Raw genomic sequence first — 12,988 nt, 5'->3', positions numbered from 1 at the left:
TCGTGGATCTAACCCGAAGCCGTCGGCTTTAAAAGCTTCACCAAAAGGGCTGAATTGCTGGCAGGCAGCGTGAAGCTGTGGACGCTCATTAGAGAACCTTATGCGAAGAGAAATGTTTTGATTGCTTCTGGGATTACATCAAATACGTCAGTGAATTTGGCTGGATAATGTGGCTGTGGGGGGGGTGGGAGTGTTAAATATATAAAGATGTTCTGTGTCCTTCAGAGCGTTTGCTAGATTGGGAAATGAGAAGGAAAAAGGAATCTGATTGCGATTGCACAAGCAGCCAGAAGGATGTAATGAGATAGTAAGATGCCAAGCAGCTGGTACCTAGAGGGCAATTTAGATGGCAGGGCATGGACTGAAACATGAGAGAGGGGGTGATTGTGCCAGGGAAATGGTGTTTGGTTTGATTTGCATGTTATTCTGAACTGGGTGGTCTGGCCTGACGGGGCCTGTTTCAGTGTATGTGTGATGTGAACTAACAACCACTGTCTCTGGTTCTTGCTCAATGTCTGCTTGCTCACAGGACTAAGGGTCACCCCTGGCTACCCGGGAATGTCATAATACGCCGTTTCCCATCATCGAGTGTGTTGTGTAATCACGACATTCTAATGTCGCCCCGTAACAAAGACTGAGTGTTAACGATGCGCGGGCTTGCTGCCGCTGCGGATCCTCACGCCGTCGCTGCCGTCCTCGCCTTCCCGAACAGCGCCCCCTGTTGTCCTGTGCAGATGGGGCCAGAAACCCTCGCCGTGGTCCTGCCCACGCTCCTGTAGGGTGACTGCATGACTCCATGGGGAATTTCTGTCTCTCGACAGGGAGCGACGTCATTTCCAGAATCCAACACGGATGGTTTACAGGCGCAGAACTGACTGCCGAGACTAGGTATTGTTTATAGGGTGACACAATAGCCCTCACATCACCCCCCCCCCTTGCCTTCCTCACCACCATGCCTAGGAGCTGAGGGAGGTGCACTGCAGTCAGCAGAGGCAGGTGGACCTGGATCCAGAGGTCCAGCAGAAGGAACAGACCGAGGGGAAGCTTAAGGATGGGGAGGCGGAGAAGGACGCCGCGGAGCCCCTGGGGGGCAGGTGAGGAAGCTTGACACGTGTCAGTGGTTACAGGTCAGTCGCAGAAAGGTCGGCTTGGGTCAGCCCCGCCTGTCTGTACCCGCTAGGCTGGACGCTGTGGGAGAACAGGCGCCTTGCGTGTGGCAGGATGAAGGGGGGGACAAGGTCGCCCCTCCCCCACAGCTGTGGATGAAGCGGGTGGCAGAGGATGATGGGAGAAACAAGAGGGACGTGCAGGACAAACTCAACCAGCTGTTCAGCCAACAGCCGGAGGCCGGGAAGCCGCCAGCCCAATCCGCCTGGCCCACGGGTCAGTTCAAGTCTGTCCGCTGAGTCGGGCATCTTTGTTAAAAAAGCCAAACTGGTGGTGTAACTTTTTCCTGATTTCGCCCCCCCCCCCCTCAGCAGACAAAATCCCAGTGACTGGCTTCAACCAGGACAAGGTGAAGGTGGTGTTCTACAGAGCCCTGTACCCCTTTGAGGCCCGTAGCCATGACGAGATCACCATCCAGCCTGGAGACATAGTCATGGTGAGTCAGCATAGACACGCACATGGAGAGCGACCCCTGTAGTGTGGGGAAGGTATAGCCATTAAGGTAGCTGTGATGTGTACAACAGGAAATGACACAAGGTTCTTTGAGGAAGGTGTTTCTCAGAATGAGTCCTCTGTGTAGCGTGGACTTATGGGTAATGTAGTACTGCTGTGGACGATGTGGTGAGCGTCTCTACAAGTACTAACCCTGCGTCTCACCTGTGTGCGCTGCACCTGGAGGTGAGAGGGGAGTGGGTAAGTGCTGCTTGGTCGCCCTATCCTCTGTCGCCCACCCCCACCGCACCCCGCCGGCTCTCTGTGATCACCCTGGCTTGAGTTTCTGCGCCTGTATCTGCTGCGATCCGATGAAAGCGATGGCAATCGCGTGTGGATGCGGATTGGCAAGGAGACAGGCTTTGGCAGCAGAATCGCAGCACTTCATCGGCCTGTGACATAGGGCGACCCCTTAATCCATGTGAGGACGGACACTTTGAGCTACGACAGGGTTCGTAAGCTACCATTTCAGCCATTTGTATTAAAAGGACCCAGATTTCATTTAAGCACTTGGAGTTCATGCTGCGTGCTGATTGGTCAGTCTCCTATAATCACATATGCGTCACTAATGTTGATGTGAAACAAACCAGTGAAAGTACAAGACGGACCAAATAATTTAGCCGAGCACAGCAGCCTTTCACTTTTAAAGTAGCTTGTGAAACCTGAAGTAGCTCAGTGTCCCTCCTGACATGGATTAGGTCACCCTAGTGTAACATGCATGGCCTGTATGTGCAGGAAGCTATCAGATTGTCCAGTTATATGCCGTATAAAGGTGTTAGACACGCTTCATCTCCATGAGTAGCTTCTTAAATGTGTCGTGGCATCTTGGGGAATACCTACCTGTGAGCATAGTGGCTGCTATTGGCGGTATTTGATGTTCAGCTGTTTCTAGTGGGTGTGTCTGTTCTGTGAGGGCGTGGCTTAACCTGTAACTCCTCCCCCATAAATCCCCCCCCCCCCTTCCCAGGTCGACGAATCGCAGACTGGTGAGCCTGGCTGGCTGGGGGGGGAGCTCAACGGGAGGACTGGGTGGTTCCCTGCCAACTATGCAGAAAAGATGACAGACACAGAGGTCCCTGCTGCTCTTCGGTCTGGGGCTGCCATGGGCTCCGCCCCCAAGCTGGCCACTCACACCACGCCCAGCAGCGCCTCAGCCACGCCCACCCCCATGCAGCCACCTCCCCCTGAGGCTAGGACCGCCCCGCCTCCAGTGACCTCCGCCGCCCCACCACCTCCGTCCTCTTCGTCGTCTTCCTCCTCCAACAACTGGGCGGACTTCAGCAGCACGTGAGTCACACTGAAACCGAAATGATAAAATCACGAGTGCCAGATCCCAGCAGATCAAGAGTGAAGTCCACTTGGGGTCCATCAGGACGCGCGAAGGCTTCTTCTGAACCTTGATCCCTGACTCCAGGTGGCCGTCGAACACGGTAGAAAAAGCTGAGGGGGATGTTTGGGAAGCATGGCCCCCCCAGCCTTCATTGTCGGTGCCCAGCGGTGGACAACTGCGGCAGCGGTCTGCCTTTACCCCTGCCACCCTGACAGGATCGTCACCCTCACCCGTGCTGGGCCAGGTATGGTGGACACATGCCCAGTGGGCATGCTGCCTGTTTTGGGGACAGCGCCCTCTGCAGCTTTGATTACTCCTAAGTCGAGTATGAGTGTGGCACCCCTTAGTGGACACACTACCTTCCTTTCTTCTCTCAGGGCGAGAAGGTGGAGGGTCTCCAGGCGCAAGCTTTGTATCCATGGCGAGCCAAAAAGGACAACCACCTGAACTTCAACAAGAACGACGTGATCACCGTGCTGGAGCAGCAGGACATGTGGTGGTTCGGGGAGGTTCAGGGCCAGCGGGGCTGGTTCCCCAAGTCGTACGTCAAGCTGGTCTCGGGTCCCGTGCGCAAGTCGCTGAGGTGGGTGTGGCACCCGCACACCCTCACTCACTAGGAACCGTCTTGTGCCCACAGTGTGTGTGTGTGCATGGGACAGAGAGGGAGACAGAGCCATCTCACGCCAAGGACCACCTTCCTCTGCTTCCTGATCTTCTAGTTCAGTGTTTCTCAACCCAGTCCTCAGCGAACCCCAGCCAGTCCATGTTTTTGCTTCCTCTCAGCTCCCAGCGCACCTGTACCAGCTATTCGGTGTTCCTGATTGGCTGGGAGCTGGGAGGGAGCAAAAACGTGGACTGGCTGGGGTTCGCTGAGGACTGGGTTGAGAAACACTGTTCTAGTTCAAGATATCTGAAGGGTTTATGCACCTACTGTTTTGCCATCATCCATCCAACTTCCAGCCGCTTATCCTTAGTCTGTGACGCCTGGCGCTTAGAGCCCAAGGCCAAGCTCCTTCCTGGACGGTCCATCGCAGGGCACATACACCCAATCTTACTCTGTGGGCAATTTAGAGACATCAGTTACTCTAACTGCATGTCTTTGAACTATGGGAGTACTGGGTGAAAACCCACACAACACAGGAACTCCCACATCACCCACAGACTGGAGGTGTGATTTACAGCCCCAGCTGCCAGGCAGCAGTGTAATCCAGAGCCACCAGCACAGCCTCAGCATCACGTGGCCCTTAGGATGGTTAACTGAGCTCATTTTTACTTTATCCTTACTGTGTTTCCACGCAGCATCGAGTCAGGTTCGTCTGAAAGCCCCCCGAGTATCAAGAGGCCCACACCTTCCCCCAGCAAGCCCACAGAGTCTGGAGAAGGTGATTATCCCTCAGACAGCATTGACCACGCCCACCTCAGCCAGATCCACCCCCTTTGCACTCCCTCTTGGCCCCGCCCACCACAGCCAGATCCACCTCCTTGGCACTCCCACTTGGCCCCGCCCATCTCAGCCAGATCCACCCCTAAACACTCCCTTTGGCCCCACCCACCTCAGCCAGATCCACCCCTAAACACTCCCTTTGGCCCCGCCCACCTCAGCCAGATCCACCCCCTAGACACTCCCTTTGGCCTCGCCCACCTCAGCCAGATCCACCCCTAAACACTCCCTTTGGCCCCGCCCACCACAGTCAGCCCCACCCCCTAGACACTCCCTTTGACCACACCCACATCAGCCAGATCCACCCCCTAGACACTCCCTTTGGCCCCGCCCACCACAGTAAGCCCCACCCCCTGTGCACTCCCTCTGGGCTTGGCCACTAGCCACACCCACTACATGATTGCTGCTGTTTTTCTTTTCCACTGTTGATATTTTAGTATTTTTCTTGATTTGATTTTCTCACTTATTACAAAAAAGTACTGTTTTCTAGTTGCCTGTAATAATAAGTATAAGCATATAAATTATTTGTAATTATTGTTGATAAATGTGTGTATCTGTGTTCCCAGAGTACATAGCGATGTACACATATGAGAGCAACGAGCAGGGCGACCTTACCTTCCAGCAGGGGGATGTCATCTTGGTAATTAAGAAGGAGGGGGACTGGTGGACCGGTGCGACAGCAGGCAGGACTGGGGTCTTCCCCTCCAACTATGTGAGGCCCCGGGACTCGGAGGTAGGACTCACCTTCACTGGGGCTGACGACAGACTGATCACAGTCAGGGAGGCAGAGCTGCTTCTGGAGAATCAAGCACTGAAAACGACTACAAACAGTTTTCAACTCTATTACCCACAATGCCCTCTGTGCCTGGCTAAGCCCCCTCTCTGTGTCCCTTTAGGCCCTGGGCTCTGCAGGGAAGACAGGGAGTTTGGGGAAGAAGCCAGGTGAGACTCGACTGTATTCCACATGGGTCTGGATGTGTTAGTGATGCCTGGTTAAGGGACACAGAAGTGGGGTGGTGGGGGGGGGGGGCTGGACATCACTTAATTATGTGAAAATGGGTCAAGCCTTGCCAGTCTTGTGAGGGGGGTTATCGCCGTGCTTCGGTGTGGTATCTCCTTGCTTACCTGACTATCCCCTCTGCCCCCCCTCAGAGATTGCTCAGGTGATTGCCCCCTACACCGCCACAGGGCCAGAGCAGTTAACCTTGGCTCCTGGACAGCTCATCCTCATCAGAAAGAAGAACCCAGGTGGCTGGTGGGAGGGGGAGCTACAGGTTTGTACCCACTCTGACCCCTGTTCTCCTCGTTTCAGCTTACACAAAAGTAACCACCTGCCTTATCTTTTCAGGCCCGAGGGAAGAAGCGACAGATTGGCTGGTTTCCAGCCAATTATGTGAAGCTGCTGAGTCCGAGCACCAGCAAGACCACGCCCACAGAGCTTGTGCCGCCCAAACCGCAGGTGCCCAATGCAGGTGTGAACAAACCTCCGTACAGTCATGTGACCAAACACTACACCTTAGGGGACTCCAGAAGCAGGATGTGCCTTTTTACCGTTTAATTTGTATGAGAAACAGATTTTGGGGTCTTCAGCTGTTACTACTGCACTTCTGTGATGTTGTGGGGTGGTGGTACAGCATTGGGCTGTGTTATGGTACAGAAATGTAATTTTGTTTTACAGTGGTCTGTTATGGTGTAATGTTGTGGAACAGTGGTACATTGCTGCGGTGTGGTGTTGTGGTACACTGGTTTGGTGTTACGTGTGTTGTTTTATAGTCCTATATTCTGGTGTGGTGTTATGGTGTGGTCTTGTGGAACAGTGGAAGGTTATTGTGGTGTAGTGTTGCGGTGCAGTGGTATGTTGTAGTGTTGTGGTACGGTAGTGTGTTGTTGTTGTGGTGTGGTGTCATGGTACAGTGGTATAGTGTTTTGGCACAGTACTGTGTTGTTGTGGTGTTGGATTGTAGTAAGGTGGTGTGGGGTTGTGGTACAATGGTATGTTATTTTAGTGTAGTGTTGTGGTGAATGGTGTGGTGTTATGTCCAGTACAGTGGTGCAGTGTTACAGTACAGTGGTGTGGTGTTGTGATACAGTGTTACGTTTGGTGTTATGTTATGTGATATGTTGTGGTGTTGTGGTACAATGGTATGTTATTGTAGTGCGGTGTTGTTGTATGTTGTCGTGGTGCTGTGGTACAATGGTTTATTGTGGTGAGGTTTTGTAGAGTGGTGTGTTGTTGTGATACATTGGTGTGTTGTGGTGGAGTGGTATTACGTGTGGTGTAATGGTACAGTGGTGTTGGGTTGTGGTACTGTGGTGTGTTGTATAATGGTATATTGAGGGGTTGTGGTACAGCTGTACATTGTGGTGTGGTACAATGGTATGTTATTGTGGTACAGAGTTGTAAAGGGGTTTGTTGTGGTGTGGTGCTACATGCATTGTTGTGGTACAGTGGTGTGGTGTCACGTCCAGTACAATGGTACAGTGTTGTGGAGTTGTGGTATAGTGTTACATGTGGTGTTGTGGTACAGTGGTATGTTATTGTGGTTCGGAGTTGTACAGTGGTTTGTTGTTGCAGTGTAGTGTTGTGGTACAGTGGTGTGGTGTTACGTGTGGTGTTGTGGTTCCGTGCAGTGTTATGCTACAGTGGTGTGTTGCAGTACTTTATTGTGGTGTTGTGGTGTTACGTGTGGTGTCGTGGTACAGTGGTGCGGTGTTGTGGTGTTACGTGTGGTGTCGTGGTACAGTGGTGCGGTGTTGTGGTGTTACGTGTGGTGTCGTGGTACGGTGGTGCGGTGTTGTGGTGTCATGATACGGCGGTTCTCCTTGCTGACGCTACGTCAGGCTGCTCTGCTCTCCAGCATGGTGCTGACCGGTGCCCCCACCCTCTGCTCTCAGTGTGCCAGGTGATTGGCATGTACGACTACACGGCACAGAACGACGACGAGCTGCCCTTCTCTAAGGGCCAGGTCATCAATGTGCTCAGCAAGGACGACCCCGACTGGTGGAGGGGGGAGCTCAACGGCGCCATGGGCCTCTTCCCCTCTAATTACGTCAAGCTGACCACCGAAACGGACCCCAGCCAGCAGTGTGAGTAGCACCACCAGACCCTGGACATGAGGGTGGGCAGAGGAAGGGCTGTGTGTGTGGGCGGGTACAGGGATAGCTGTCCAAGCAGATGAGAGACGTTATAGGTGTGGTGCTGAGGTAGAGAATCCCAAATTGCTCTCAGGTCGGACCCACGTTCTTCAGGAGGCCTCTTTGAGGACCTTTCATGCTATAGTTTTTCCCAGTAGGTGTGAGCCCACTGTGTCCAGTCCAACCTTCAGCACTGCTCCATTGTTCTTAGTCTGTCTGTCATGCTGCCCCCCCTCCCAACATTTGCCTGGCGTGCAAGACCTCTGTCATGTTTGCCTCATGTGGTGTTGTGAACATGTCTGCCAGATTCATTTGATTTTTTTTTTTCTCCTAGCCTGTGTATTTGCATTTTTTTGTTGTGCGTGTTTAACTCTTCAGTTTGCTTATGTGCTGTGTTCTCCTCCTCTTTCCAGGAATCATATGTTGCCCATTTCCCACTCAGCCTTGAAAGTCCTCAAAGAGACCCACTATCCCCTATACACTGCCCCGCGGGATGATGGGAGATGCAGCCCTTGATCATGTGACTCCTGCATGATCGACAGCTGGCCTTTGGGCCAGAAGAACCCACTGCAGAGCAGTTACTATTTGATTTTAAACCATACATGCATGGAAAATCTACAAGCAACCTCCAACTCTTTCCAGCAATTATAATAAATTCAGTAATTCATTGTTTTTTCTTTTTTTTAGCAAGATTTTTTAATAGACTGTCACAAAGAAGAGCTTGGATAGTGGGTCCTTTTGTGGCTTTCTGTGATTGAAATACTGTATGGGTGTCGTTCTTTTTTGTGCGTTGTCATTGGAGACCTTGGTCATTCTAAACGTCCATCGTTTATGTCCTGAAAAATCAAGGTCAGGCCACCTGACCTGGCCAGTGACCTCTGCCCAAAGCCAAGCAGCTCCCTCACTCTCCCACAGTCCTGCTCCACAGAAAGACCCACTATCGCCAAGCTCAGTGTTGAAAGCATTAATGGTGAACATCATCTGAAGGACCTCCTGGCACAGCTGCTCCACCCCACCAGTGCGGGGAGTCGGAGATCAGTGGCCATGGTCAGATGGGGAGAGTGGTGAGATGGGTGTTGCGATTAATCTGCAGCCCCCCCCCCACCCCCCCATATGAGGGCACCTTTGCTCCCCCTTTTGTGAGTCCAGTGTTATTTTTGTTGTTAGACCAAACGTTATATTAACAGCTTGTGTCTCCATGCTTTTCTTTGCCTATTTTGTTCCAGAAATGTGTTGGACTAAATGGTGTGTTAAACCAAAAAAACAGAGCACACACACACACACACACACACACACATATACACTCTTTCAGGTGAGAGTAAGGTTATCTTCCCCCATATGATTAATTGGGGATTTTAACACTTTGTTTTTCCACTAAATATATAATTGCATTAAGAAGAACTGGGGTTTTTTAATGAATTCAACTAGTTTACATGTTTTCTCAAGTTTTGTCCAACTACATTTAAAAAAAATGCTTAAAATGCTACAGTTTTATTCTGTATACCATGTCACTACCAATCTAGTTTATTTTTTATAAATCAGTGATTGTAATGGATTATTTCTTTGGTTACTATCTCCAGTATATAGTTTTTATTTTTTATTTCATATGAAAATTAGTTTTAACAGCAGATCGTTGTGAGGGGAAAAAAAATTAAATTACAGCGTGGCTCCGATTTTTCCTTTGTCCTTTTGTTGGAAGTCCAAAGAATGCAGTAAATCACAAAGGGGAGACATTCTCCATTCAGTCCCAAAGTAACCGCAGAACTCCGGTGGGGAAACCTCTGGCAAATCTCCTGTTGTATCTGCCATATAAATGGGTCTGTCTTTAAGTGTTTTACTACAAACAAACCATACATGCCAAAATACTATTTACTCTTTTATTCCCTAACAGTATTATCAATTACTGTAACTCTAAAATTGTAATGTGAAGTACTTGTACAGAAAGTTTTGTTTGCTGTTTTTCAAGACTGGTTCCACGTTACGACATGCTGGGCTCAGCTGGTTTTCCTCCATTATTGGAGAACCCAAGACTCCTGGGACTTTTATGTGCTCTGGTCAGAGACATCTGGGCCTCCAGATGATCCACACAATCCTAAAACTGGTTTCTTTTCTTGTAATAATGCATACGGGGAAATCAGAAAAAGGAAAATAAAATGAAATGTCCTTTTCCATCCGTCTCTGTTACTGAAGCAAATTGAAAATGGTTCTAAAGAATGACATGTACATACGAGAATTAGATTTAAAATAAGCTTTGTAGAAGAGTACAAATCTGCGGCAAAGTGCAAGGAGCGATGGTCTGACGAATTGGCGAGTGACGTTTTTGAATGTATTCAGTGCGAGGATGTTCACCCGAGGGGCCTCTGTTCGCTCACAGTGCGGCTGCTCGCTCACAGAAGCAGAATGACTCCCACATGTTGGTGTCACAGTCTCTTGAAAGGCAGTTCATTTACAGTGTGGCATCGTGAGGCCCAGGTAGACATAAGAAATAAAAAGCATTTTTTTAGAACGCCTTCGATTTCCTGGTGTTTCGTCTGCAATGTCGTACACAGCTGTCTTCTGGTTTGTTGTTTTTTTATTTTTAGACATTGTGTCAGAGATGCTTCAGCTTTATAGAAAATAATAGTCACAGTAAGTCTGATTGTCTTTTCACTGGAAGGAAACAAGTAAACAAAATGACAAATTGTTGCCAACATGGAAGATGAATTCTGACCCTTGCAGGAAGTAGTTCCTTATGTTTGTCTTTGTGTGTGACTTTGAGGGTTTGGACTTGACTGCAGTTTTGCTGATTTAAATCTCCTGGCTGGCAGAGTGATGCACCATTGGGCCCTTAAGTTGCACCAGGGACTGTCTGACCATGTTCTGTGTCACTTTGGATAAACGTATCTGCTTTATACATGTCTCTGATATGAAGATGTATATTAGGGATTCATTCCATGGACGCATCCCAGGGTCTGCTTAATTTCCTGACTGATAACACTGAAACTGCCTCTGTGTTTTCAAAGTCAGGGCTCAAATGGTTGTCACTCCTGGCAGGATGTGCATGGAGACCGGGGGCTCGGAGCTGATCCTGACCCAGGCTGTTATCCCATCCTGTCATGAGTGTTGCATCGTGGGTCCAGGAGGAACATTTTTTCATGTCAGTGTGTATTGTACATGGCTGTGATGACAATATAGCTTGACTTGACTTGACCTGCAGGGTGTGCTGACCTGCATCTCCTGGACATGCTGACACCCACCGAGAGGAAACGGCAAGGCTATACTCACGAGCTCATCGTCACAGAGGAGAACTACGTCAGCGACCTTCAGCTGGTCACAGAGGTATAAGCTGGCGAAGAAATTAGCCTGACCGCCGGAAGCTCGTGTCCTTTGCTTTGTGGCCCCTTCACTGCAGAAACGTTGTATTGTGTGCGCAGGTTTTCCAGAAGCCGATGCAAGAATCCGAGCTGCTGACGGAGAAGGAGGCCGCCATGATTTTCGTCAACTGGAAGGAGCTGATCATGTGTAACATTAAGCTGCTGAAGTATGTCGCGTGCGGTGGTCTGACCCAATGGCATATAACAGAGTTTGGGAACACAACTTAATTTAATTTCTAAGGTCTGTTTATTCGGGGAGGGAATGAATGAGTACAAAATTAAGTATTGTAGGGTACACGTCCTGTGTACGCCCAGTTCCTATGTACCTAGCCAGACCCCAACCTAAACCTAGTGTTAAATGATCATTTTTACTTGGACTGGCTCATAATCGAAGAAAGTGAGACTTTTAGCTTAGAGAACCTAGAATGACAAGAATATGGATTGAAGATCGTTGTATTTTAGACAAAAATTAAATGTAAGAATCTCAAAAGTATATCAATCAAATTTCACGATATTCCCAGCAGCAAAACACGACAAGTTTTCTGGGTTGTTCTGTAAGTCTCTCCTCCTCCATCCCCCAGAGCTCTGCGGGTGAGGAAGAAGATGTCGGGCGAGCGCATGCCAGTCAAGGTGATCGGGGATATTCTGACAGCCCAGCTGCCTCACATGCAGCCCTATATCCGCTTCTGCAGCTGTCAGCTCAATGGTGCTACCCTCCTGCAGCAGAAGACAGACGAGGTGCCCGACTTCAAGGAATTTGTCAAGGTAGCAGCCAGCTCAAGTGAATTTTCTACGCAGCTGGGGGGCCGGGCTAAAGTCATGTGCACTTGTTGGTTTGCTTTTGAAAAACTCAGATATATTTGTTTTAAAAATCACAGCTATAATTCAGGCTTATATTAATAGAGTTTTATCAGTTTGCATCTAATCATTTGTATGTAATTTTTTCTTGACTGTTCATCACTGCATTCCTTGTGACTTTGGAGTGCGCTCTGCAGTCCATATCTGGCCCGGTAGAGTATTTAGAACTAAATGGAGGTGCTTCAGGTTCTTTCCAGCATATTCCTGTGGGGGGAGATGTTGAGGTGCCCCAGATGGGCGTGTCGGATATAACACTCCTGTGCTAACGTGACCGAGGACGTGCCGTTTCAGAGGCTGGCCATGGACCCACGATGCAAAGGCATGCCACTGTCCAGCTTTCTTCTGAAGCCCATGCAGAGAGTGACGCGCTACCCCCTGCTCATCAGAAACGTACGTCAAGGCCCAGCCACCTCAAAGCCTGAAATGGTGCTTATACAGCAGAATAGGAAGGTTTCTTGGCAAAGTCACAGTGCTGTGAAGAACCATGCTAGGGCTCATGTGTGTTTTAGTTACACAACAAAATGTTCCACGGGCAGAATGAAAAATGATTATCTCTCTAAAGTTTTTAAACCAATCAGATTGTAGAGGAGGTGGGTCCAAGTGGGCCCAAAACATCTGATTGGTTTGTCCTGCCTCCTCTAATTGGTTGGACCCACCTCCTCTACAATCTGATTGGTTATCTCTCTGAACCAATCACTTTTCATTCTGCCCTCAGAAAATTTTTGTGTAAGTAAAACTCACATGAGCCATGCTCAAGGCATAAACCAGGCCAAGGCAAAAGCGAACAAAAAGTCTACTTAAGGTCCAGTGGCCACCAGGGAGCGCCCCAACTGATCAGCCTGTCAGAATGGGAACGAAGATAAACAGTGACATCTAGGTTAATCAGATTTTGCTTAGGCCCCCAAAAAACGGTTGGGTGGACCCAGCACGATACATCAGAACAATGTGGCGCCTCGCACTTTAAATCAATCAGGCTGATACTGGGATTATCCCCAGATTCTGGAAAACACGCCTGAGAGCCACCCAGACCACAGCCACCTGCGGCAGGCCCTGGAGAAAGCGGAGGAGCTGTGCTCGCAGGTCAATGAGGGCGTCCGCGAGAAGGAGAACTCGGACCGCCTGGAGTGGATCCAGACCCACGTGCAGTGTGAAGGGCTATCCGAGGTACAGTCACTCGGGCGCTAGGCACACATATTCATGCACATCTCTGTA

At 49.8% G+C, this 12,988-nt stretch overlaps 1 protein-coding gene across 7 annotated transcripts in view; it reads left to right on the top strand.

Annotated features, from left to right (window-relative positions):
- itsn1 (intersectin 1 (SH3 domain protein)) overlaps positions 1–12,988 on the top strand; it is a 33,855-nt gene that overhangs the window by 14,668 nt on the left and 6,199 nt on the right. For 2 of the 7 annotated variants that reach the window (XM_072698058.1, XM_072698078.1), the window contains 18 exons: positions 961–1,094; positions 1,181–1,383; positions 1,479–1,603; positions 1,846–1,860; positions 2,627–2,946; positions 3,074–3,233; positions 3,367–3,572; positions 4,289–4,371; positions 4,997–5,163; positions 5,327–5,372; positions 5,583–5,704; positions 5,779–5,902; positions 7,326–7,517; positions 10,762–10,883; positions 10,979–11,085; positions 11,500–11,683; positions 12,068–12,166; positions 12,773–12,940. In XM_072698058.1, the coding sequence (XP_072554159.1) occupies positions 961–1,094; positions 1,181–1,383; positions 1,479–1,603; positions 1,846–1,860; positions 2,627–2,946; positions 3,074–3,233; positions 3,367–3,572; positions 4,289–4,371; positions 4,997–5,163; positions 5,327–5,372; positions 5,583–5,704; positions 5,779–5,902; positions 7,326–7,517; positions 10,762–10,883; positions 10,979–11,085; positions 11,500–11,683; positions 12,068–12,166; positions 12,773–12,940 (2,577 nt within the window). Of the gene's footprint in view, positions 1–960; positions 1,095–1,180; positions 1,384–1,478; positions 1,604–1,845; positions 1,861–2,626; positions 2,947–3,073; positions 3,234–3,366; positions 3,573–4,288; positions 4,372–4,996; positions 5,164–5,326; positions 5,373–5,582; positions 5,705–5,778; positions 5,903–7,325; positions 7,518–7,978; positions 9,735–10,761; positions 10,884–10,978; positions 11,086–11,499; positions 11,684–12,067; positions 12,167–12,772; positions 12,941–12,988 lie in introns of those variants that run through there. The other 5 variants (XM_072698088.1, XM_072698061.1, XM_072698059.1 and 2 more) reach the window with 4 other exon arrangements.

Source organism: Paramormyrops kingsleyae, chromosome 1 (assembly GCF_048594095.1).
Source record: "Paramormyrops kingsleyae isolate MSU_618 chromosome 1, PKINGS_0.4, whole genome shotgun sequence".
In the NCBI taxonomy this organism is placed as follows: domain Eukaryota; kingdom Metazoa; phylum Chordata; class Actinopteri; order Osteoglossiformes; family Mormyridae; genus Paramormyrops; species Paramormyrops kingsleyae.
Note: the sequence above shows the minus strand (reverse complement) of the source record. Positions and strands in the feature narration are given on the sequence as shown.